Source organism: Asterias amurensis, chromosome 2, assembly GCF_032118995.1.
Source record: "Asterias amurensis chromosome 2, ASM3211899v1".
In the NCBI taxonomy this organism is placed as follows: domain Eukaryota; kingdom Metazoa; phylum Echinodermata; class Asteroidea; order Forcipulatida; family Asteriidae; genus Asterias; species Asterias amurensis.
In genome coordinates this window covers 29448049-29475616 of record NC_092649.1, presented here as the reverse complement: position 1 = coordinate 29475616, position 27568 = coordinate 29448049, and the positions used below count along the sequence as shown (strand labels likewise).

The following is a 27568-nucleotide window of genomic DNA, read 5'->3' as shown; positions in this document are numbered from 1 at the left end:
CACTTAATTCACGAGATGGCCACATTGCAGCATTGTGTGTGAAAAGATCGAACGAGAAGAAAGTAGTTCCCTCGGCGGGACAGAGACAGTCTCATGTTTGTTTCAATTTTTAAATAGTTTTACAAAACAAAAGTCATCAAGCTATAGTCGTACATGTATACAAGTCATTTACTATTCCTATTATTTCACTGATTTTCTTGATACAATGTTAAACTGCCCTTGTGATTGCGTATTGATAGATAACAAGTAAGGCGCCTTATGACCTCAATCATTTTTGCAGTGACTTCCGTATGCAATTTTACCATAGAGTTAGGCCGTGTCCGAAACGGCGACTTCGGCTACAGCTACGGCTAGATCGCGCGCGTCTGCCTATTCTTCAACACTGGTAGACGCGCTGATCTAGACGTAGCTGTAGCCGAAGTCGTCGTTTCGGACACGGCCTTATATTACACACGAGGCTCCCCTCCCCCCCTACGGTATCGAGTCGATCGAGAGTTGTCAATCAATCAATACTTTATTTCCTCCCAATCAAACAACCGTCTTGTTTTTTTGTGTAGTTTATTTTAAATAGTTTTAACATAAATCTTGCAGAAAAAAACATTTATATTACTCAGTTATATTATTTTTTTAATTTAAGAAAACACACAAACAACAATTAGATAAAAAACTACACAACGTATTTTTCTAATAGTGAGCGAGGCTTACTCTCTTGGTCGTCTGCGCGCACGAGAAGTGTGGTGGCAGGACGTCCGTCGTTTTTTTTGCGACAAATAATTGTTTGCATTTCGGGCATGCAAACTTATTCCTGTCTCCGGCTGTGGTGTGCTGCTGATGTTCTGTGCAATGTTTTCTTGAGTGACACATCGTAGAAAGTTTCGGAACGGTTTAAACAACTTTTTAACAAGGTTGAACTTGCCAACACAAGATTTCTGTTTTTTACTTCCAACCCAAAAAGAAAACATGGCCAGCGCCAATGATGATGACGACGTAGACATGGTAGATTTAGAACTAGAAGAAAAAAGTAAGTGAGAACTACATTATCAGATTATCCACTATCTATCCTGACTGTATCAAGACTATTCAAGTAAAATTTTAAACTAGCTAGAGTGATGTTGTTAAATGTAAAGACATGGTCATGGATGAAAGGGTTTGTAAAAAACACGAACTGTCAGTTAGCCTACTGGTTAGTATCATTCCTGGTGTCAGGATAACACTAACATAAAAATTGTTCACATTCAAAAACTGAGGTTTTTCTTCTTCAAATCATCTATCCAATTTTTAACATTAACACTTACACTTCATGGTGTGTTGACATTTTTAAAGTTTTGGTTTTACGTTGCGAGAGACAGTCCGCCATTAACAGTCAGTGCTTTAAGTTTAAATGCATGATAATATTTAATAATAATATTTAAAATTTATATTGCGCCCCTTACATACAAAATGATCAGAGGCGCAGAACACTTGTTAAAAAGCACAGAGTTGAAGAAAAAGACAAAGAAAAAAGACTGGTCACCAGGCCAGTGCCCAAACAAAAGTATGGGGATACGTCTGTCCCGCCAACAGAGAACTAATTAGGCCCCTAATTACTTGTTACATCTCTGCTGGCATCGGTAATGTTTTGACCTTTCAGGAGACAGACGCCTCTAACCCTATCTATGCTAAAATTCTAAACTAACTGGCAAGGTGACCATAGAAGACATAAAAAGCTAAAAAGCGGTATGACATTGACATGCACGACATTTGAGCAACGTCATATGTTTTCACACCTTTCATTGGTTGGTATTTTATTGAACATGTTGAATATTCAGAAGCTAGTCCAAAATAAATCAAAAATATTATTCAATTACTAGGCCTACCTAACAAATTTAATTACATTTTTGTCCTAAAGGCATTATGGCTACTATATTAGAATCCAGAGATATCATATCATAATGCATGAAAGTAAAACACCCCACCCCCCTTGAAGCACACACACTTCATAACAATCCGTTTCCCCCCATTTCAGACCAGTAATGTTTGGTTTCAGGAGATAAGAAACCAATCTACGATATTTTCTCTTTAATGTAGACTTAATATTTATTACGCTTATTGGAATTTATTACAGTATGCAGTTTTTGTCATTTTCACTTAAAATATTTTAATTTTTTCCCCGTATTGGCACATCATAGAATCCCAAATAGTAACCACCTCACGTCATCCATCTAGTGACTAAAGCAGAATGAAACTCAATCTAGCAGATAGAAATTTTGTTTTGAACTTTTGAGGTTGGATGATGTGTCTTTGACTCATTTGAATGTTGGCATAATAATGCACTAGTGATTTGTACCAAAAATCAATCATTTTATAAATGTTTGAGCATAACCAATGACAGGAAACTTTATTCTCAGCATGATTAAGCCTGATGAAAATACAGACCGTGAGTAAACTGCATAGCTTCTGTCACTGCATAGCTTGCACAATTTTGCGGTAAACGGGAATCAAAGTTGGAGTTCGAAAAAATATGAGGGTCGATAACGTATGACGCTACGATACACAATGTACAACTACAAATTGTCAACTCAAAGACTAGTCTTCACAGTTAGTGTACCTCAACATTTGCATATTAAAAAATAACAAACCTGTGAAACTTTGAGCTCAATCCGTCGTCGAAGTTGCGAGATAATAATGTCAGAAAAAACACCCTTGTCACACGAAGTTGTAATGGTTTCAGATGCTTGATTTCAAGACTTCATATTCTAAATCTGAGTTCTCAAAATCAAATTCGTGGAAAATTACGTCTTTCTCGAAAACTACAATAGTTCAGAGGGAGCCGTTTCTCACAATGTTTTATACTATCAACCTCTCCCCATTACTCGTTAATACCAAGAAATCTTATGCTAATAATTATTTTGAGTAATTACCAATAGTGTCCACTGCCTTTAAGATAATTATAACATTAGTTAACAATACTTAATATATATAATATTAAAAGAGGAATAGGCTAACAATACATGAATGAATAATTTAACTATTAAAAAGGGCCTCTAAAAATAATACAATAGACAGCAAACATTTTTAGTATTTAGTGTTTTAGACTAACCAGTGCTAAAATTAGCAATAACATGACAATTAAACTGTGTAAGCTGGTAAGTCTCAAGAAGTGAGTGTCACTTCACCAATGTTCATTGCCAAATGGGTTGTTCACTGAGACCTGAGTGTCGATGTCACTCAGTTTTCATAATATCCAAAGTAAAAGTAATCCTCCCTGTCCTGTTTTCAAGGTACCATTTGCCCAGTCGGCAGGTCGGGTGTGTAGATTATAGATAGACTTTTTTACAGGATTTTTGCTTTGATGGGATTTCTTACACTAGTGAGACATGACTAAAAAAAAAGTAAAATATATTTCTCATCAGATGAAACTGACTGACCTAATAATAAATATCAGACAATAGATGGACATCCAACATTATTATAAGAGATAGGGCCTATCCAATATCAGAAGACACGATAAATTGTTACTGTGCAAAGTGTAAATAATTCTGGGCTTTCAAATCTGATTTTTTTGTGTCTTTATTTTTCTTAAAAAATTTATCATAAAGGCAAAGCATATAAATAATAAACAGTGAAAATTGAATCAACAAGCCGATATTTAAATTTTAATATTAATAATAATAGGATATAATGAGGGTTACAAAAAGAAATCTGCAGATATATTAGAAAATGATATAAGGCTGATGGCTTCTTTAAGCCTGTATTTTTGCCCAGAATGCTGAGCAGAATGTTCAGTCACATGATTTGATCATTGTGAATTGTGAATTTAAAAGTGTTTGATGAAACTTGTTTTGATATGGCCCCACCATCATGACATATTTATGTACCTTATAGAGATGCCTAAAACTTTTTGCATTTAAAAGTGCATCTAACCAGTGGAGCCTTTCATGTTTCTAAGTTTTTGTCAAAGGAGAGGATACCTTTTAGGGATACCTTGAATACAGGTCTGGAAGTCGTCCTACGATATAGGTATGATAGGACGTATCTCCCAGCCCAGCTGTGATGACCTTTAGTATTATCTAATTCTGGAAGGCATATGACACGTTTTTGCAAGGGAAGCTCATAAAAATTCAAAAATTCCAAGCTCGTATAGTTCAGGCAATCACTTCAGCGATGTGTAGGCCTATGCTCAGGGTGCTGAGCCCAGATCAGATGGCGTTGAACATCTTTTGAGATCACGTCTGGTGTGCTGCAATTCAGGGGGAAACACTTGCACCCTATTTACTTGTCATAGCCGTAGACTACGTTCGATGCGAGCAATCAAGGGGAGGGAGAAGCTACTACAACTAGGTTTCACTCTCTCACCAAGGGCGGGAAGGCAAAGCAGACGGGTGAGTGCTGTTGGAGAGGCGGACTTTGCAGAAGACATCGCTTTGGTCTTGGATTTGATGCAAAAGGCACAAGCTCCACAGTGTAGAAAGCATGTGCAAAACGATTGGCCAGCAGATCAACTGAATATGAAAATCAACACCAAGGACGGCACTATCCTTGCTGTGAGAGAAGACTTCCGATACCTGCATTCTCACATCAACTCAACAGGCAAGGACTTCCGAGTAAGGAAAGCACCTGGTTGGAAGGCATGCCAAAACCTCCAGAAGATCTGGAGGTCTATGATGCCGGATAGACTCAAACAAGCTCTATTCGGTGCATCCGTGGGGTCCATCCTACTCAATGGCTCTGAATCTGAGGCATGGACAGTTACTAAAACGCAAAAGAGGCTCAACTTGATGGATGTTACACTCACATGCTGAGGATGGCTTTAGACGTGAATTGTTCTGTAGAGACAAAGTCAGCAACACGGTGCTCTATGGTAACCTTGCAAAGATCTCTACAACTTCTACAACTATTGGGCTCAGGCGTCTATGATTGGCTGGTCACTGCATCTGACATCCAGAGATAGCTGCAAGCCAACTCATTCTCTGGGAACCCATACATGGAGTAGCCTCTCGAAGTGGGCAGATGCTAACCTATGTGGACCAGTTGCATCGTTATATTTATAGAGTTAATATCTGCAGCTGAGATCAGGACAGCCATGGGAGATCGTGATGTTTGACGTTCTTTTGTTGCAGTCAGACAAGAGCCGACTTGATGATGATGATGATATAATATTGTCTGACCCCTTCCTTGCCTTGCATAAAAATTTACCTTGGCACAATGCACGTCCATCATTTCCATCGAGGAGTCAATACCTTGTATTAATTTTGACTCCAAAAATGGTGAAATAAAAGGTGTTCTGTTGCTTTTTTGCCCTATAAACTCTGCATTTGTAGTACTATTTACCACTTTTATCAGTGAAGGACTGGTGTAGCCTGTAAGCTTTTTTGTTAAATTGTCAGAATTTTCATAATCTTTTGTTACCATACTCCATGTGCAATAGGGTACAGCTCTATATCATAAAATGTACCAAAGTTATAGATCTTTGTTTTTTCCTCTTTATTCAGATTTTTGAAGATCTAAGTATTAACTAAGGTAAAAATCAAAGAGAAAATCAAGTGTGTTAAACAAGCAGCACAAGATCTGTTTGGGACCTTAAGTGACAGAACAGCCTACTTTGAAATTCTAACTCACTTTGATTTTTGTACCCCCAATTTTGTTTAATGTTGCAGCGACTGAGACTAGGACTGACCTAAAACTCCTCTTAGATTGTCTCCAATGTCATGAGAATGATGTTGAAGTACAGAGGGACACTCTGTTCACCATTGCTAATATGTGTTCTGGATCAGGTAAGCAATTTCTAAGTTAAAATTCACATCACCTAGTTTTGAGTGGAAGTATCGCTTATCATCAAAACTGCTTAAATGGTACTGCCATGTGTGTACAAAAACAATGGGGTTGTAAACAATAGTGAATTTTGAATGGTTTTGAATGGTGTATCACTACCAGTTGGAGGGTTTTAATCAGAGTAAAAACTTGGACTAATTTTTGAGCAAATTTCACTTTTTTCAAGTATTTTTCAGTTGAAAATAACAGTTGAGCTGCTGAATATTTTTTTAATAACAGATTATATTTTATTACAATATTTTAATAAAATTCATACAATTAGCAACAAAATTATGTCTCATTTGTCACATTTTGAATGTTTTCAATTGATGTTTACTTTCCGTAACTGCTCAACAACAGAAAAAAATATACCTTTGTTGAAGATTGCTGCTGTCATCAATCAAAGATGAAAGGATTTGAAGTGAATGAATTTTACCTTTTAATGACAACTGAAATTCATGTAATTTTCTTTGGTCCTGCAGAGGAGGCACAGGAGGTTTGTAGGGAGACGGGAGCCATAAACATTGTCTTGGACCTGCTTACAACAGGAAAAGATGCAGTGAAGATTGCTGCTATGTATATGCTCGGATGCGCTTGTGAGAAAAATGGTAAATGTCAAACATAGAATTGATATTTTATTTTTAAAAAACAGACACAAATCCTTGCCTGGTGACCAAATTGGAAGTGTTCTTACAAAAAGACAAATTGAACAAAAAGAGGATTTGATAAGACTTTGATAAATGACAATTTTGTTTTAGTGTTCTCATCCATACAAGAAACTCAGTGTTACCAGATACTCTTCAATCTAAAAAGATAAAGAAATGGAGAGTGCAGTTTAAAAAAAATATAAAAATGAAGAAGACATTTCTGGTTTATTTGTTTGTTCGTGGGAAAATTCTGAAAAACTGTGATTAAATAGCCTTAAATGTCTAATAAAGCTTACACCTTGTGTAAATGAAAGTCAGCCTTGTACTTGATAAAATGGGCCAAATTTCATGCCTGATATTAAGATCTAGCAACTGATTGGTGTACATTTTGTTCTATTTTTGGTTGTAGTATTCTCTCAAAAGAGACTCTGTACAAAAGCAGTATTCAAGTTTCTTTACTGCCAGTTAAGCTCCACCGACAGCAGTAACAACTTGAAGAGAGTGGCAGCTTATCTAGTTCTCTGTCTGGTGACTAACAATGGTAATGTGACAATATATTGAACTAATGGGATATGATTGATGTTAGGGGTATAATCAATCAATCATCGGGCATTCATAGAGAGCATCACTCCAGTTTCCTACTGCTGGAGTGAACAAAAAGCAAAAGGCCAAAAATGATTGTAAATAAGTTTGTGTTGATTATTAAAGTGATGAGTCTTGATCTAGCTTTTGCAGGTTGTCCGAGTGTAAGGAGTAAGTTTTGATGTGGAAATTGTTCCTTAGCTTTTATTTGACCTCCTGGTACTAAGCCTGTTATCAAAGTCGTGCAGTTGATAAATTAATGTGCATAAACTTTTTACAGAGAGGAGACATATTCTGTTCAAAAACTTTTGTCCAAAAAGGGGACAAAGAACACTTTAAAGACAGTAGACACTATTGGTAATTGTCAAAGACCAGTCTTCTCACTTGGTGTATCTCAAGTTCTCAACGTATGCATAAAATAACAAACCTGTGAAAATTTGAACTCAATCGGTCATCGAAGTTGCGCGATAATAATGAAGCGAAAAAAAAACACCTTGCCACACGAAGTTGTGTGCTTTCAGATGCTTGATCTCGAGACCTCAAATTCTAAACTTGAGGTCTCGAAATCAAATTTGTGGAAAATAACTTTTTCTCAAAAATTACGTCACTTCAGATGGAACCATTTCTCACATTGTTTTCACTCACCATCAACCTCTCCCCATTACTCATTACCAAGTGAGGTTTTATGCTGATAATTATTTTGAGTAATTTCCAATAGTGTCTACTGCCTTTAAGTGCATTTTATTTTATAGAGACGACAAATATTAAAAACATTTTTTTTTTTTAATAATCCGAAAATATGGCTATAAATTATAGACTAGTTCATTCAAGGTTAAATTGTTATTTGTTTTGTATTTCAGGTGAAGGACAAAATCTTGCAAGGAAAACGAAGTGTTTGCACACAATCTTAACACTGTTTCGGTAGGCATTATATATTTTTATTAAGGGAATCTATTGTTAAACAAGCCATGTGGTCCAAAATTGTCTTGTAACAAATCGGCTGCAACTGGCTGCAAGTGTTGACCCATTTCTACTGTACCATCATTTATAAAGTAAAGTTCATATTAATTTTCCAGACATGTTGATTACAAAAAGTGTACACAAAATCAGGCCTGGAATTCCATCTGTGAGAGGGAAAGGCCACTTTTATTTTGCAAAAGGCACTGCCATGGTACAAGCTCAAAGTTGATATGAAACGTTTGAAGGGACACCAAGGTCAAGACCAGGGCCAAATTTCACAGAGATGCTTAGCACAACAATTTGCTTAAATGAAATTTCTTCCTCTCGATAAAAACAGGATTTTCAACCAAATTTCCATGTGATTTTTAGGAAATAAGCAAACAACAGCTGAATACCAGTAACAAGCAGTATTCAAGAAATGGAAGATTGGTTGGTAAGCCTGTTTTTGTCAAGGTCGAAATTTCATGCTAAGCTAGTTTTTGTGCTTAGCAGCTCTGTGAAATTAGGCCCAGGAGCAACAGAGGTCTTTGTTGTTGCCTTAGTAATTTCATGCCTGCAGAATGTGAGGGTTTATGATGATGGTTGCAGACATGATTGATCCTTAAACACTTCAACTAAGATTGATCTGGTTCTCTTTTTGTTGGATTTTTCTATATAATTTAGAGATGAGATATATTTCACTTTTAAAAGATCTGTACTCTGCCTTTTTTTTCTTGGGTTATACAGTAATCTTTTCAAACTGACTGACTTGATCTTTAATTTCCACATACAGGATGTTTCATCCCTCTGCTGATTCTATAAGATTACCCGGTCAGATGGGTCAGATGAAGACTCAGACCAAAGATGATCAGCTTGAACTGTGGACCTGTGTCACAAGCGCTTTGAGCGGTTGTGTCAATAACCCTCAAAATGGTATGAAATATTCGGTTTTAGATGAACATGGTTGCCTCTTTGTTAATCTTACTCAAGACTATGTGCTGTTTTTTTGGCACGGTTGAAAACATTCACCAAATTCACAGTTGATTTGAAACTGAGACTTAAGGCCCGGTCACACAGGCCCCGATAACGAGAACGAAAACGATAACGATACAAATGCATGCCCTCGATTGGTTGAATTAGCGTGGGCGTATTCTGCGTGGAGCATTTTAACCAATCGAAGGCGTGCATTTGTATAATTATCATTTTCGTTCTTGTTATCGGGGCCTGTGTGACTGGCGCTGCTCATATCAATAATGAGAGTTTTAAAATAATCAACTTTTCAGTCTTGCAATAATGAATATAGAGAAGTGGATGTGTCTTTGTCATTTCATTCAGCAAAAAAATTAAATATTTTTAAATGCAAGGTTAATACTTTTTGAACTAGATAATAAAGGTACAGTCAAAGATTCAGGTTATTTTTGAAAGAAAGATACAATAAAAGCCATAGGTCTAAGTTCAGTTGAATTCAGTGTATAATTGATGAGAAAACGGTGAAAAAATGACAAAGTGTTTTCACACGAACGTCAAACCTGTTCACGTTTAGTAAGGTGACAGTAAGTACTAGCCGCTTCTCTAGCCGCATCATTTGGAGATAGACACAAACACCAAAAAATTCGAGAGCGGTTCATGCATTACTTCTTTCTCAGATTCAAATGGTTTGGGTTAAAGAATTGTCCAATCTGTATTTCTTCAAAGGGAATCCTTTCTCGAAATAGTTCATCAACAGCTGCAGCGCTTTTCACCTAGTATACTATAATAAGTTTTTTGGGTCATTCATTTTTGGAGTACTTTCGAATCTATGACCCGTTTGTTACATAGCAAACTATTGAACAAAGCCTTAAGCATAGACTTGTTCGCCATTTGTCCATTTCTTTATCTTTATCCTTTTTAATTGACAAAAACTGAGTTGCATGCACATATTCAACCCCAAATCAAACCAAGACAATAAGTCCTAGATATGCTTGGTATTTCCTCTAAAATTACACAAATTAAAGATGATATGACAAATTTAATGACTTTCACAATAACATGCCCGTCATTGGCTTCATTTCAGATGAAAATCAGCAGCTATGTGCAATGACATTCCCAACTGCTGTTGCCCTTCTTAATAAGACAAAGGATCCAACGATCATTCGGCAAACGGCCTCATACCTGTCATTAAGTGTTGCAAACAGTGGTAAGAACTATCAAAGACATCAGCTTTCTCCTAAGAATGTTTTTTTAATCAAACATTGAAAACAGCTTCATCAAACTGTCTGTTTTCTTCACTCAGTTGGGCTTATAGTAGTTGTTTCTTTTCAATGAATTTGATATTATTTTGCCAGGTTGCAGCTCACGTCAGCTCTTTGTTTTATTGACATGTTATACCATCTTTACCCGTCATCTCCTGTCAATTGGGTCTGGATGCATCATTCTTAATATATGTTGTAGTGTGCTCCAATGGTGATGTTCTTGTATTGACCCTTTCACAGCGTGGAACGTACTGCTGCACAATACACGTTTACCATTTCCACCATTTTGTGAGTCAATTCTTTTTGTACATTTTGACTCCTGAAATGAAGAATAGGCGCATGTTAGTGCTACTCGGCTCAATCAATCACAAGAACCATCTCTGCCCTCACAGGTCCCCATTTACCCCTGGGTGGAGAGAAGCAATAATAGTTAAGTGTCTTGCTCAGGGACACAAGTGTCATGACCGGGATTCGAACCCACTCTCTGCTGAACAGAATCAGCTGAGTTTAAATTTGGTGCTCTTAACCGCTCGGCCACGACACCCCACGATCTTTTATTTATTATCATTCTCATTATTAACTGCGTTTCTCAACTTCTGTTTAATTTGTTTTTAAATCTTGTGTATAATTTTGGCCTAACATAGTTATAATAGCTGCTAACTTTTTACCCTATCTGAGACTTTCTCGATTTTGTCGAAACGTCAAACTCAAAAACTATTTTGGTAGGTAAGCAGTTTGAAAGAAATATACCAAAGTGATGCAACTTGGATGATTTAGTCATCATCATCAGTAAGCCATTTGCTTGTTAGATTTGAATAATGTCTGGTAAAATGACATGCTTAATCACAAGTTACCTCTTAAATTTGAATTCCTCAGACTATAAAGACAGTTGCTACATGTATGTCACATGATAAGGGGCAAGCTTTTGTATAGCAACTTCCAGATAAGCAAACCCTGGTACCATTGTGCCATACACATCCATTCATAATTGTGTAGTGTTCACCTTCTCTTACGCAACTACGCAAAAGCTTGCCCCTAATCATATGACATAGCAACCTACTCTATAGTCTGAGGACTTCAAATGTGAGTGGTACATTTTAATTAAGCAATTGTCATTGTACCAGACATTATTCAAGACTAACTCACAAATGGCTTATTGACTACAACTGGGGCTGTATCAAGCAAGATGATAATGTGCCATTTGTCCCATTCCATCATGGGATGAATTGGTGCTGTTAATGATATCTTGACTGTATTATTTTAAACCCCAGTGTGTAACCAGGTCAGGTTTGGTATCATTGGTGGCATTGAGGTCCTTGTTAGTCTTCTGAAAGGTGTCATTGTGAATCTCTTGACGAATCCACATCATGATTATGTGTTGGCTGCATTACAGTTAGCAAACCTGTTCGTCTCGTGCATCACAGGCTGTGGTAAATATAAAATCTTCATTTTTGTTATCCTTGTTTGCAGTTATAGGCCTAAGCCTTATGATGCTTTCACGTTAATTTGCAGCGCCTTTTACCTCCCCACATTTAGACCAATCAGTTAAACGACAATTAATTCAGATGTTATTGTTCTCTTTCTCCTAGAGCAAAACCACGCAAGACTTGTGAACCTTAATGTCATACCGCTATTGCTTCAGCTTTTGGAGATGAGTGTCATAGATACGGAGTACAAGGTGAACATCATTCTAACCTTGGGTCGCCTCACAGAAAAATGCGGTAAGAAACTGATGGTGGCAAAACCCATACTAAACATTGAACCTAAGTGGGTGCTTTTTCCCCCAAATATGTTCTACTTAAGGGTTAAAGGATTAATGTTTCCATTAATGACAACTGTATGTACAGATAAACCTTCCATCTTAGGCTATTATGTTTTTATAAATGTCTTTTCGTTAGACCGACTATATATCTTGATTATGCATCAATCTTTATTGCTAAGCATATGTCACAACACAAATTACTAAGGTTATATTAACAAGTCTTCTTAAGTGGTCTTCTTAGTGGTTTGTAAAAACGAGCCCTGATTTACTACCTGGAGTAAATTTCACAAAGAGTTGTGATCTCGAGTGAGGAGGAGTTACTTGTTCTAACTGAGGACTAGCCATAAGTTATTAATAGATCTCCAAAGACTTTATGATATCGACCCAATCAAACAATGTAAATAAACCAGTGGTGTTTGGACTAGAAACCAAGTTGCTGTTCCGAGAGTTCCATTGGCTATTTTGATAGACTGATCATTTTTTAAAGATTTCTGTGATGTTTGGTGGTGAAATGTGTTAATTTACAGAAAGGAGCCAGAGGCAGTTGTTGGAGAATGAAGGCCTGGGCTTACTCATTCAGATTATGAGTAAAAACAAGGACGAAGAGTTTAACAAGGCGGCTATGTATCTCCTCAGTTCCTGTGCAGACATTGGTAAGATACCGGTCTCCATGCTAAGCTTGGGCGCAGTGCTTTTTATGTCCCACGATGTATCGTCAACAAAATATTGCAATTTTTGATTATATCGCGATTTATAATTAAAGTCTAAACATCCAATGTCTTACAATGCCAAATTTTAAAACAAAAATATTAATAAATCGAGGTATGGACCTGTCGAGTGTGAAAACCTGGGCCTTTCAGTTACACAAACATAAAGTGTCTTTTAAAGTGTCTACTGCGCATGACTGTTCTTACATGCCTGCATATTTAGCTAGATCCCACCAATTCCTCTCTAGCTAACTACTAAAACATCCATAATGCACATGAGTTGAAACAGCCCTTTGTGGTTGCAAGACGTCTCAATTAGGGAAGACTTCATGATACAAAATCATGATCAAAACCACTTTCCCGATAATTTGATTAACAAAAGATCAAGCCAATACGGTAATCGTTTAGGAAATGGTATCGCAATTTTTGATTATATGGAGATATCGCCCAAGCTTTGTATCATTGGTAATTACACCATTCATCCACAGAGCTGCCAACTCTCCTTGATTCTGAAGAAAGCTCTTTGAAAAGCAACCAATCTTTCCACGTTCTGAAGACACACATTTTAAAAACTCACGGATTGTGTAAACCTTTTCCCTACTATGTTGAATGTAATTTTAAATATTTCCTTGACTGTTGTACACAATCTCACTGATAACAACATGCAAATGTTGGCAACTTTGCAGGTAATACCAGTTCACCAAACTTCAGTCCTGCTAAAAATTAAGAATTTCGGCTAGCTCTTAACTTCTTTAATCATGGAAAGACATTTGTTTTTTTAGATTTTTTACATCAGCTAACTGGTGGTTATTTGTAAGGATTGTATATGCTTATTTTATAGAAAAACATACATTTCTCGGCTTCAAAATTAGAGCAATTTGTAAGCCCTGGGGTGGATTTCACAAAGAGTTAGGACTAGTCTTATCTCGAGTTAGGACTAGTTACTCGTCCTAGCTTAGGACTATCCATGCAATTTGTATATCTCGCAGGACTAGTCCTAACTCTTTGTGAAATCGACCCCTGCTTGTCATTTTGTACACTAAGAGTACCTTCTTTGATTGCATGCACATGCAAGGGCTCATGTGTTGTTGCCCCAAAATGAGCAAGGAAGTGAATCTATGGTGGAGGACTGGCAGGGCTCATTGGACATCAGTCTTGTGAGGTTTGGAGACACCATATAATCTCTCCATATGAGTTGTGGTGGTTCTCAGAAGAACCCGTGTTTCAAAGGTTCAACAGATTGATCAGTATGGATTTTAAACAATGATCAGAACATCCAAATTGAAACTGCTGAGTTCTCAAACCACAGAATCACCTCAACTCATTAAGAGAGATAATGTAGGCCTACTTGGTTTCTTTACAAACCTCACTTGATTGTAATTCCACCATGCAGAGTTTCAAATCCTACAGTGACCAGTCTGTTCAGTGTCATAAAAAAAACTTCTAAGAAGGTTTCAGAGTCTACTGGTATTTCCTTTTGTGAATGCTGAGTGTGTATTGTAGATATGGTTGGAGGCCCACATGTTGAACACCCATTGAGCCTTTATGACTTTAACTGTCAGAGATTATCCCTCAAGCAAGGGGAATAACCTGCTAATTGGATTCTAACAAGCCAATTATGAGCCCCATTTAACTGTGGTCATCTGTTGACCCCATCAGGATAACTGTAATCTAGGATAATAGGCTGCTGGTTACACATGGTTACCCACACACTTTGGCATGGGGCAATAATTCCTGTTAAGTACCTACTTGTACCTTTTGAGCAGAACAGATTTGTGTCATGTCTAACAATGCCTAACAGTGATGTGGTGTTCACCCATGGGAGTCACATGTGTACAAAGAAAACCACAGAGCATGCACTTCCTGCACACATCTTTATACAGCTCAATGGAAAATCTAAGTGATAAATATTTTTCAAAAACAAAATTGACAAGAGCGGGATTTGAACTCACGACCTCCGAATTAAATAATGGCTGGCCCTCTACCAACTGAGCTATCTAGCTCTTGGTGGTCTCTCCATTTTGTCAGTATCTTTGTTGTGGGGAGGGGGGGGGGGGGTGCCAATCAGAAGCCATACAACAGTTAGCTGATGTGTACACAGTGATATTCACACCCCAAAACAACTTTGAAAAACCTGTGATAGCCTGTAACTTAAGTGATATTTTCCATTTCTGTAGTTTCGCGTTTGGAAGAGGAGTGCCAGATCAAAAGATCTGAAGTGTTGACATCAATGAAAAAGAAGACTGAGAAGAGAAATATTGTGAGACTTAGTAGAAGTATGCTGGAGGAGGCAGTGGTCACCGGAAAGAATAATGGGCCTACACAGACAAATAGAGATGGGATCTGTGGAGTTCAAATTCTTGATCAGGAAAAGGTAGGCCTTCCTGTAATAATTGATTGAAGTTCCTTAAAGGCAGTGGACACTATTGGTAATTGTCAAAGACTAGCCTTCACAGTTGGTGTTTCTCAACATATGCATAAAATAACAAACCTGTGAAAATTTGAGCTCAATCTGTCATCGAACTTGCGAGATAATAATGAAAGAAAAAGGTGACAAGATGACGGACCAGTGAAATCACAAGCTGAATTGTCCTGATGGCAGATCACTGAAAAGGGGCAAACACTATTATGGTTTGGTTACGGCAATTAGAAGAGTAAGAAAATGGGTTGTCATGGAAAGGGAAGATCGTCAACCGCAAATATAGATAGACCTATTGAAAACCACTCTTGCAGTTTCTTTTGTAAGTTCTCTTTTCACGTATTGATATCATTTTAGACTTGTACATCTGTTGATGTAGTTCACACAGCTAAAGTGAAGACAACGAACTGCAACAAGCTCAGACCATCCTCCCACTCCCAGGTTTCAGATGCAGAGTCTTTCAGAGAGTTAGGAGAGCAGCAGCTTCAAGAGGTGAAAGTCAAATCTTTCAGTTAAAGGTCAAAACGTCAGGCAATTGAATATTGTTTGCATTTATACTATAGATCAGTTTGGCTGGTAAGCAGTTTGCAACAGCTCATTCTATTTTTAAGTTAAATTTTTGCCAGATTTGTGAAATGCTGATAATATTTTGCCCATTTTGTCACATTTGGTGTTCTATTGGTTCTAAGGTTTTATTTTATACCTGTATGTATTTGGATCAGCACCCAGGAGCACGTTTCATGGATGGGTGCTTGGTTGCTGTTTTTATTTATTATCATTGAAATTTATAGATTATTCTTTCTTTGTGGACATGATCGCTGCAAATTTTCAGTGATATCACATAAAAGCTACACCACTGTTAAAAATTAAATAAAATTTCTACAGGTTAAATTATATTCTTATATATCTAGGCCTAGATTTAGTTCAGGTGAAAAAAAAAAACGATTCCAAATAACAAAAGTATGTTTTGCCTTGAAAACATTAGCTAGCTGTTTGTGTTTGTTGCAAATATAGATAGACCTATTGAAAACCACGTTTGCAGTTTCTTTTGTAAGTTCTCTTTTCACGTATTGATATCATTTTAGACTTGTACATCTGTTGATGTAGTTCACACAGCTAAAGGAAAGACAACAAGCTCCAACAAGCTCAGACCATCCTCCCACTCCCAGGTTTCAAATGCAGAGTCTTTCAGAGAGTTAGGAGTGCAGCAGCTTCAAGAGGTGAAAATCAAATCTTTCAGTTAAAGGTCAAAACGTCAGGCAATTTATTATCGTTTGCATTTATACTATAGGTCCTTTTGGCTGGTAAGCAGTTTGCAACAGCTTATACTATTTTCTAAGTTAAACTTTGCCAGATTTGTGAAATGCTGATAATATTTTGACCTTTCTGTCACATTTAGTGTTATTTTATTGGTTTTTTTTCTCATCCAACTAATGGCACTGACCATATAGTACAAATTAAAAAAGGTTTGTGTGTGTAATAGGTATACACATTCAAACCAGGGACCTATAACAAAAAATGACAATAGGGTCCACAGGTTCAGGAAAGGTCCAGATTTGGAAAATGTGTACAAAACCAATGGGAGCTGTTGCAAAAAAGTTAAGGTATGAACAAAAGAGGAACAATATTGGCAGGTTCGCGGTTGCAGGCATGTACAAGCATGTGTGTGGGCGTGCATGCAAATTATAACTCGAATTATAACTGAAATGTCAACTTAAAACTTGGTGTGTGAATTGCTCATTGGATACCTCCCAGAAGCCGGCGGTTCTTGATCCCCTTTGGTCACAATGTCGAGGTCATTGCGGCTAAAACAACAATTGTTTCTTTTTTTGATAACTTGAGATGGACTTTGCATATCAACTGCAGACTTAGTTTGTTGATTGGTTCACTCAGATTTCTACGGGTTATATTATATGATTATAGATCTAGGCCTAAATTTAGTTAGGTTTTAACAAAAGATTCCAAATAACAAAAGTATGTTTTGCCTTGAAAACATTAGCTAGCTGTTTGTGTTTGTGACACTTTGAAACACTTTTCATTGCAGGACCCTGTACCCGATGAGATTCCCTCCGAACCGTGCGGTTCTGTCAGCAACCAAGGTATGAAGCATTTAATCCCAGCTGACCAAGAAAAGAAACAAATCAACAGCCAGCAGTCCATGTATCAAACTGTAAATAAAGCATTTGGCAATCCTAATTTGTACAAAGTGGTGCAAGTAGTTCTTCCGAAAAGTTACGTAGGGTTAACCGAACTACTGGTTGTGTCAGATCAGCAGGACCAAATAAAAAGAAGAGTCAGAATAGAGATGAAAAGTCTGCATTGACTTAGAAAAACGTCATGTTCAGAGTCCCTACAGCACCTGTCACACAATTAAGACAGGTTCCAAAGGCATTCAAGAAGGTTGAGACACTACCCATTGTGAATGACATAGCGCCTAACTTCGCACAAAATCCCGAATACAACGAGATGGAGTTGGATAGCGAGATTTGCCAGCTCATCGAAGCAATGACAGTTTTTTACGGAAGCATTCAGTTCATAATGCATCTTCTTACTCAAGACTAGTTTCGGAGTTGACTCAGCCGAAGATTACACAAACTTCCAGTGAAGTTACGTCACATCAAAGCAGTGGCTCTCAAAGTGATTTGAATTCAAGTCCCTATGCTAAATGAAAATGGCCTTGCCTCCTTAAAATTTCTTGCCTGTTGTGGTAAGCCTAGCTCGTACTGAGCCATGAAACAGGACCCAAAGTTGAATGCCTAATAATGACCTTGCACTTTGATTATTTAATCATTTTTTAGGTAAAAGGACTGCAAGTTGTTCAGTGATCCTCCACCCCTTACCAGAATGCCCAGGTTTGTATAAAGCTTACAACACTTATTGAACTATGATTTGTTCTAACCGTTATTACTAACTTAAACCTCCTTGATCTCTAATTCAGGGCGTATTAAAAGACATGGAATCACTTGGAGGCCTTGGCTTTTATTGTCCCTGGTCTTGGTCGTGGCCTTGGTGCCCATACAACAGTTTTTCATAGACTTTTAAGATTTTCCGATGGAATTCAAGTGCCCTTTGCTAAATGAAAATGACTTTACCCCCTTAATATTCCAGGTCTGTAATACACATCAATGTAAAAGAAAAAACAAAATAATAACGTTCTTGTCACAATAGCTATTATGACATCTACAGTATTAAATTGTTCTTGGTGCCCAATTACAGAATTCAAACTGGCCACTTACAACTTGATGGTGTAGCGGCTCTATGGAAGATGGATTTCCTGGGTTAGATTCCCATCTTAGTAGGCCGGAGCCTGTAAATTTTCTAATATATTTCTCCCCTCCATGAGCAAGTGAAGAAACTAAAGCTGTGTGTTCCTTTTGAGCAGGCTGTGCCCCGCCGATCAACGGACCATTGTTGCACAGTCAGAACTACATATACACTCTTGAGAAGAGTATACACACATGTTTTGAACATCAAGACCTCCAGAGAAGGATAAAAAAAGAAGTACAACGAGGACGGTTGATTCAGAAACACAGTGAGTATAGACCAATTGCACAGTTGCAAAGCGCACCAAGTCTAACAGTAACTATAAGTATAAAAATAAATAGTAGGCTTGCGGGTACAAACATGTGTAAAATCTCTTTTGAGGGAGTGTTGGCTGTGAAAAGAGCCAGTTTGGTCATGATGTTTCGAACAACATTCTCTGCTCGTATTCAGGAGAATAAAGACACTAAGTCTCTTCGGGTCAAAACATACTCCAAAGGATGGTACTCGTGTTTACGCACCAATGGGCGTGTAAACATGTGTACCATCCTTTTGTGCATGTTTTGACCCCAGAGAGATGCGCGTACAAGTGTGCTTCACGTTGTGCAATGGGTCTATACATATACTAGGACAAAATGGAAGACAACCAAAAGTCAAATAACACTTCCAATATCAATCGGGTCTGACTGTGAATCAAATTTGTGATGGGCTCTGCAAAAATGAGTCACAAGGGGTACAATTGATTTATTGGGTTTTACACATCGCTGAAAAGATCGTACAACAAGCTTCATTTTGAGATATCTTACACACTTGTGTGATATTTGGTTTAAAAGTTATGACCTTTTGAAAAAAAAAGAATATGTCACAGTCTGAAAATAGCCGCACTGCCGAAACAGCCAGTTTAATTAAATACATCAACCATTGATGTATATGGGATGAATAGAAAGTACATTTTTTATTTACCTTCATTGATCAAAAACAAAGTCTTTTTTCCAGAAAATGTGAAAATATAGACCCTAAAGAAGCATTTCACCCTCCCATCACTCAACAGCCCTGTACTGGAGAGTGGGTTGTGCGTCAAGCGACTCATTTTTGTAGAACCTGTCATATTTTGCTGTAAACTGTACCGTAAGAGACTTCAAGGAATGGGCAAACTATTTCATTCTCTGTAGTCTTAACTCAGATTTTTATCTTGGGTTTGATTCTATACCATACAACTGTAATAAATAATATGATTAATGTTAGTATTTTTCTCAACATGATTCCTGTTAATTGATGTGTACCCTAATGCTAAAAACAAAGATGGGAATATATGTATTAGCGCAAAAATATGAGCATGTACAACGTGTTCAAGATTAATGTTTAATTGTGTATGTACGACTTGTGCGGTTTAGCATAATAAGTGTTGGAGCGTAGGCTTGATGACGGTCTGATATTTTGAGTCAAAATGATGTAGTTAGTGCTACAGACAACATGTAAATTTAAACGGGTTGTTTCTTTATTTCCTTGTGATTTGTTATAGGTTTAGATTCCTCCCCTGAAAGTAAGGCAAACACCTCTGCAGATACAAATTCTACGTGCACCTCCTTGTCAAGAAGGGTTCGTACTGCAGGGAGAACTAAACGATGCCCACATGCCACCACCCCTACTTTACACAAGAGCTTAGAAAGGCGATGCAAGCAAGAAGCTGTAAGAACATTTTTTACATTTATTTTCATTTGTCAAACCTTCTGATATAGATATGTCTTTTGGCTAAACACATTCTTACTTCAGGGCATGTTTTTATCAATTAATCTTATAATATTATTGGTGTTTTAACCTACACTTTTTTGTGGAAACAAATTCACAGGCATCACTAATAACATAACAATTGTTAATTGAAGTTTGTACAACTTAAGAAGTTTTGTATTTCTTCCCTGTTTTTTTTTATGTGTGTGTGTAAGTTTCCTGTCAATTTCAATTTTGGGTTGAACAAAGCATAATTGACTAGAGTTGGATTTAGCCTGCTTATCCAGTTATTTGTTCCAGCACTCTACCAACTAACTTACCCCTATACAGGACTCTTCCTCTGTGCACAGATACAGAGTCCTACATATTAGGGCCCGTTTCTGGGGTGGGAAATTGTCAAAGCTTCATAACTCAAATCTTACCTGCAAGAAGCCACAAATCTCAACAGATTCACATTCCATGGCAGCATACATTTTTTTTGCGGTGGGTTTTAGTCGTCATATATTCCTCACAAATCCATCATTTTTGTGAAACAATGCAGCTCCCAACAATACAAAATTCCCATTTTGATCGCATTCTCCCAGTCATGCTGCCGTGCGTACTTTTATACATCCGCGTGCAAGACGTAAGATGCAAGAGGCGCCTAATTCTTGGTCACTATATCTTGTCATTAAAACGCAAACTCATCGTAAGATATGTGCGTCGTGCGTATTGCGCACGCACTGCAGACATGATGACTGCAGACTGTGAGAATACGATCAAAAACGGGATTTCTTTAACATTTCGAACTGCATTATTTCACGAAAATGACGGATTTGTTAAGAATATATGGCCACCAAAACCCACTGCAGAAAAGAGTATGTTGCCATGGAATGTGAATCTGTTGAAATTAGTGGCTTCTTGCAGGTAAGATTTGAGTTATGAAGCTTTGAATTTTTTCCGCCCCAGAAATGGACCTTGATATCCAGGACTTCACTGTAGGATAATACGAAAGTGTAAGACCGCCAGGGCTACTTTGCAACTACCAATGGTCAATATATTTGCTTTGTAAGCCAGTCAGAAGCCTGTAACTGCCAGGGATCACACCCAAGTCTTAATACAGCCTGGGAAGTGGCAGCACAGGGATCACATTACGGGGGATGAACTTATTGTTTTAATGATCAAGCAGTAAACCACAAGGGAAACTGGGTAAATGTTTATTTTTAGGTTGAAAAAGCAACCTATGTTTTAGCACAGTGGCGCTCTGCTTGTTGAGCTACTTAGCCGTAATATTGACCGTAAATGTTCACTTTAATTTTTACTAATTGCTATGCAATAGGCCTGTGCAAAGGTTGACACAAGTGGAGGACCAGAATTTAAGGACTTAAAAAAATCTTGCATTTCTGGTTGGGAGATTCATTGCAGTTTATTGATTAAAACTCATTGTTGTCAACAGCCAAAATGGTCATCACCCTCATCATCCACATGTACTCCAACAAGACGAAAGCGTCAAAACTTCACAGAAGAGGAAGTTATGAATCTCAAGCATGGTGTTGCCAAGAAAGGCAAGAATTGGAACAGCATTCTCTGGACCTACGAGTTTCTACCAGGACGGACCTGTGTGGACCTTAAAGACAAGTACAGAAAGATGCAGGTATGTAGATATGTTATGGCAATGTATACTTTTTGCATTTTAGGGTAGCCTTCCTTTTGTCGCATAAAATGTTTGTGTGCTAGTCAATGGATTTGGCAATGTGACCCGACTGCTTTAGTTTTTGATACTCAATTCGTAAACTGGATTTGAAACTTAGTATGGCTAGAATACAATGTAGTAAGGCGCCTTGTCAAGACTTCCCGAGCGTTCCTCCGCAGACAAGTTGCGGGCTGGACAGCAAATACCGCCGTTGCTGAGGACTTTGGACAGTCTGCTGAAGAACGACCATGTGCGTTGAAGCGCGGCGAGGTTTAATGAGCTATCCATGACGGGCGCTGTTGTTGGTATAACAATAAGTCTCATGAATAAACAAGTTGTAAGTTTTCAGGTCATGAATATCAGCGGCTTGGACACGGACCAGCCTTGCTCTCCCCAGAATAATACTTTTTCAACTTGTGAATACCATCGTCCTGGAAGCGGACAGGCCGCACTGACAAGACCATTACACCATGCATGTTGGGTGTGCCAGCTGACCCTCCTGCTCATGTGATAATTGCCCGCTACATGTTTAAACACTATAGTCAACCAAACCGGCAACTTTGAAACTCAACATTCCAGAGGCATCCAATGCTTGCCAATGCTTGCAAGAAGCATCCCTGTTATTGCAGTTGTAAAATCATTCTGGATGCCACTGATATCTAAAAAAGACATCAGACCAACAGGCATTCAAGAGGTACAGAACTGGCTTGTATTTTTGAAAAGCATAACGTTCACCACTTTATGAGTAATCATCACCAAATAAATTGCTTACTAAAAATTTAAAAAAGTCAAGTTTTACTTGATGTCAAATATTTGCCACTCAAATTCATGCAAGTTTAATATTGTATCAATTTTGCGCTTTTGTTGTTGTTGCTGCATTTCAATTGTCTGATTTGATTTGATTTGAAATGGTTTATTCACAGTTAAAAAAAAGAAGGTTTTCTCGGCCAGAGGCCGAACTAAAACATTTGTGCATGTACACAATGGATAACTCTTTACACATTGGCCATAAGCATTTGGTGTTTTTTAATTGTATTTAGGATGAACTGCAGTTAGCAGTCATTTTGCACAGTACGCTGTGGATGGGTCATTGATAATGTGATCGATGCATGGTAATGGGAGTAGGCTACGATTCATTGTTTAGGAAGTCAAGTTTGTTGGCGAGACACTATGAAACACGGCGTGATTATTGTAATCACAGAGAAATGATGTTTTAAATTGCTATAGAGCTAGCTGAACCATGCTAGGAGCTAGGACCCATGGCTTAACATAGTTACAATTTATGTGCATGTATACAGAACAGAGTCAGATCAGCTTAAACATCCTGCTAGACCGGTCATGTGATGACCAGTCTTAAAAATCACACATTGAAAAAATGGCTTTTAGTAACACATCCACCCTCACTTCGCATTTTGCTCTACAGAAGTAAAGCCATTGCTAACCACCTGCGTTACTCAGCGGTTCCGCTGGTCAGCAAGTCTGCAGAGCCGCTTTGGTAATCATGCAATGGATGTTTAAATAAACTTGACCTCGTAATAGCCGACCAGTCGCTTTGCGGAGCCGCCGGAATATTCATGTTTATTTACAAGTAAATGAGCCGACCTGGCCGTGGATCTGTTTTGTTACAAGAATTTGTGGACTCCTGCAGAATGCACGCGGAATGGAACGGCTTGGAGGTTTTGACAAGGCACCTAAGGTTTGCAGTAACACCATGTACATGAGTAGGATTTGAAACTTTGCATGGTGGAGATACAATCTAGTATGGTTTGCAGTAAAATCATGGTCGTTGCGTAATGTGAAACTTTGCATGGTGGAGACACAATCTAGTAAGGTTTGCAGTGACACTATGTACATGAGTAGGACTTGAAACGTTGCATGGTGGAGATGCAATTTTGTATGGTTTACAGTGACACCATGTACATGAGTAGGATTTGGAACTTTGCATGACTGATGGTGGAGATACTATCTAGTAGTATGCTTCGCAGTAATGACGCAGAAACAACATGTACATGAGTAGGATTTGGAACTTTGCATGGTGGAGATACAATCTAGGATGGTTCACAGTAATGACGCAGTAACAACATGTACATGATTATGGTTTGAAACTTTGCATGGTGGAGATACAATCTAGTATGGTTCGCAGTAATGACGCAGTAACGACATGTACATGATTATGATTTGAAACTTGGCATGGTGGAGATACAATCTAGTATGGTTCACAGTAATGACGCAGTAACGACATGTACATGATTATGATTTGAAACTTGGCATGCTAAAGATAAAGTCACATGGGCTTTGTGGTAATGCCAGAGTTTAAAACTTTGTGTATTTTGATATAATATGCAACCTAGTGAGGTTTGTGGTCCTCGAAGAGGTGTGAGATTAACAAATATTTGTTAGGGACAGTGGTGAGTTTGTGTTCCACCCAAGTTTGTTTCATTTACTCGTTTTAAGGCTAGTACGAATTCTGCTGGAGTAAGCACACTGAGCAAGAAGACTCCATCACCTTCAGGCAAAAAAGGGAAGCAGAGCATTGACTCTACATGGCGTCGTTGAGATCCCTTCAGAGTTACCAAAGGATAGCAACGCATATTTTTAAACGGGCCACAGGCCCAAGGCCATTTATTTTAGCATTCGGATTAAGTCAGTAAACTTGTGACCGAACAATGTTTGAGAGTCTTTTTTTTTTTTTTTTTTTTCCTCGTTTGAGTGATAGTACCTCACTGTGTATGTAAAACAACATGCATGATGTTCAAGTTTTGACTTGGAGGAAGTCTTTCAAATATTTTTTTTTCCATTCAATTGAGTATCTAAAGGAAAACAGTTAGATATTGAGCTTTGTAGAAAGGTGTGACTCATTATGACTCTGGTCTTGTTAAATATATTCTACACCAGTGAACTTTATGAGCTTCAAGCCCTGCAATCTTCTGGAAATTTACTTGCCGTAATTTCATGCGGATAAGCTGTGTCTTATTCGACTCTCAAAGGTAATCTGACTCTCAAAGGTAAACAAAAATCACTGCATCTTGTCTCTCGAAACCCCTTGTCTGATAAAGATTGAGTTCATTTATACTAAAAGGGAATAAAAGGGTAGTGATGCGTTCTTAAACAGCAGCGCGGGCAACTCACCGACAGCGTAAAAAACCCTGGTTATGAACAGTTCAGGCTGGTTATTATCAACCGTTTAAACACCCCCACGTGATGCATTCTCCACCAATAGGAATAGCAAAACTGTCTGAGGTATTTATGAATGTAAAATAATACCTTTATTTCTTCCAGGATAATTAATCTTTTAACAAGCTTTGACAAACGAACAGACCAAAGAGCTATCACTGCCATGCTGCTGCCCGCTAGTATTATTAAAAATAAATGTTAAAAAATTAAAACAAAGTTGAAAAAACGTAACAAAGTAGAAGCGATGTTTCTTTATCATCGTGATAACAAAATTGCAGTGCATTATTATGAATGGGATCATACTAAAGTAATACGAATTTGTGATACAGCAAGCGAGCATTAGTTGTCTTGTTGCATCACGTCCGGCAGTGCACCTTATACGTTGGACGTTAAATATTTTTTCCCGTGATTTGGGGTCCCGTGTCTTGTTCGCCGAGCGTCTTATCTGCAGGAAATTACGGTATTTCTAGATGGGTGTCAAATAGGTACACAATCATTCGTAATGATTATTGGATCTGTTGGATTAAACGTACTCTAATCCGTGGTCTGAAGAAAGATTGGGTGGCAGAATAGACCATATTGAACACGACGTCACCATTCAAATATCTGCCCTAAAACCAGACAATTTTTAAGATAAATTAAAAATAAAGCTTTCATAATATATTATATTTCTAAATTACAGTTAAGTTAAATTCCAACTGATTTTGTTTGTAAACTAATTGCATTTTAAAGGTTTGATTAGTTTGTTTGTATTCATTGATCTAATCATTTTTAATAACTTCTAAGCAAAGATCTCTTTATTTGTTGAAACATTGGTTTCTGTAAAAGTACAGTGTTATCTTCTCAAAGTTTTTGAAAATATTAATATATATTTACCTTGTTAAAATTTGTATGAGATACTCTGGGGTGCGTTTTGGCGACCCCAACCAGAAACACATACATGTATGATCGCGGCTGTTTTGACCAAACCAAAAACTTTTTGGCTCGGTTAGGCTTGGTTTTAAGATGGCAGATAAAAAAAATAGCGAAAAACATCAATAGAATTATTTTGAAAAGAAAATAAGTTAAGATAGAATGAATAGATTTCAGGCCACAAATTTTCCAGAAATGTACCTATAAAATTGTGAACTTTTTCGAGTAACTGATTTGTTTTTTGCGCAGCTCTTGGGAAACTGTTTCGGTCTTGGTCGCCAAAACACGCCCCTGAGTAGTGGGACTGCATAACATTTAGTTGAAATCTTGTTATAATGACTTCAAATGTTGCAATATTCACTAGAGCAAACACTCCTGGTGGCCCACTTATCCCTCTCAAAACCCACACAGACAAAAACAAAAAATAAGTTTGTTTTAATTTTGAAGGTATATTTATTTAAAAAAAATAACAAGTGTATATCAAGACATGAAAAGGACATACACATTGATAAACAGTTTTTCTTGTGCTAACCCCTCATTTATTTTGAAAGACTCTTCCCTGAAAAACCCTAAACATAATAAATTCAAACAAGTTACTTAAAGGCAGTGGACACTATTGGTAATTACTCAAAATATTTATCATCATAAAATCGTTCTTGATTACAAGTAATGGGGAGAGATAGATGGTATAAAACATTGTGAGAAACAGCCCCCTCTGAAGTGATGTAGTTTTCAAGAAAGAAGTAATTTTCCACGAGGTTGATTTCGAGACCTCAAGTTTAGAATTTGAGGTCTCGAAATCAAGCATCAGAAAGCACACAACTTCGTGTGACAAGGGTGTTTTTTCTTTCATTATTATCTCGCAAATTCGACGATCGATTGAGCTCAAATTTTCACAGGTTTGTTATTTTATGTATATGTTGAGATACCCCAACTGTGAAGACTAGTCTTTGACAATTACCAATAGTGTCCACTGTCATTAAAAATCCATATGAATTACTGATTACTTAATACTCAAAGCTACGAAAATTGATACATTTTTAAATATAGCTCAGGTACTTCGGGTATTTGGGGTATTAATTTACAATAGAAAGGTGAAAACATGATAAAAAGCATAGTTACAAATAAATAGTTACACAAATTAGGCATATCTGGACAGAGATAGTCCAATATACTTTTCTTTTTTTTTTTTTTGGGGGGGGGGGGGAGGGAGTTATATTGACATGGCTGGAACATTCAGGCCTACATGTACATTCAATTCTTAAAAATGCTGGCCAGAGCCACAAAGTAGTGAAGTGTAATTACACATGTAGCATACATAAGTTTGGAGAACAATGTATTTGTTCAAAACTTCTAGTTTTTAACAAAAAAAAGCAGACCACAAATTTAGAAAAATATAAGGTCATATTTGGAGTCAGCTGTAAAGTATGTTTTTAATGTGTTCACTTTGATTCAGGGAGTATAACAGCTTAAACCTCAGTAACATTTTTTTTTTTATTTACAATAAGTTATGCCTTCATGGCTTAAAATTACATCACTAGACAATAGTACTGGTATTTAGTTATTCTAAATAATTGAGAGTTCCTGTTAAATTAAGAAAAGAACCAAATATGATCTTTCTGATCAATGTCAGTCTTTATACATGGGCGCCTACTTTGTACAAAACATTACTTACAAAGGCGGAAAAACATTCAAACAAAAATAAATATAAAGGTTATATTGAGGTACATAGCCAACTTTTTTT

General features: G+C 37.4%; 1 protein-coding gene across 3 annotated transcripts; it reads left to right on the top strand.

The window, feature by feature from the left end:
• Positions 1 to 735: 735 nt before the first annotated feature.
• On the top strand, positions 736 to 27547 carry LOC139933782 (telomere repeats-binding bouquet formation protein 1-like). 3 transcript variants are annotated; one of them, XM_071927986.1, is made up of 19 exons: positions 736 to 1021; positions 5637 to 5753; positions 6273 to 6398; positions 6847 to 6978; positions 7880 to 7940; positions 8752 to 8891; positions 10012 to 10134; positions 11461 to 11619; positions 11779 to 11910; positions 12479 to 12604; positions 14836 to 15032; positions 15435 to 15569; positions 16163 to 16297; positions 17122 to 17176; positions 17876 to 17929; positions 18460 to 18609; positions 19861 to 20027; positions 21502 to 21699; positions 24193 to 27547. In XM_071927986.1, the coding sequence occupies exons 1-19, from the start codon at positions 961 to 963 to the stop codon at positions 24292 to 24294; spliced, it is 2370 nt and encodes a 789-aa protein (XP_071784087.1). In that variant the 5' UTR covers positions 736 to 960; the 3' UTR covers positions 24295 to 27547. The 3 variants fall into 3 exon arrangements, with proteins under 3 accessions (XP_071784087.1, XP_071784089.1, XP_071784088.1); XM_071927988.1 differs by lacking the exon at positions 11461 to 11619; XM_071927987.1 differs by lacking the exon at positions 18460 to 18609.
• The last annotated feature ends 21 nt before the right edge of the window (positions 27548 to 27568 follow it).

What these genes read in the sequence shown, in the direction of transcription:
- LOC139933782 (XM_071927986.1), top strand. Translation starts at nt 961, where the DNA reads ATGGCCAGCGCCAATGATGATGACGACGTAGACATGGTAGATTTAGAA. An exon ending in GAGAGCAGCAGCTTCAAGAG is followed by an intron (nt 15,570 to 16,162) that starts GTGAAAGTCAAA and finishes ATATCATTTTAG; the next exon opens with ACTTGTACATCTGTTGATGT. An exon ending in GAGTGCAGCAGCTTCAAGAG is followed by an intron (nt 16,298 to 17,121) that starts GTGAAAATCAAA and finishes TTTTCATTGCAG; the next exon opens with GACCCTGTACCCGATGAGAT.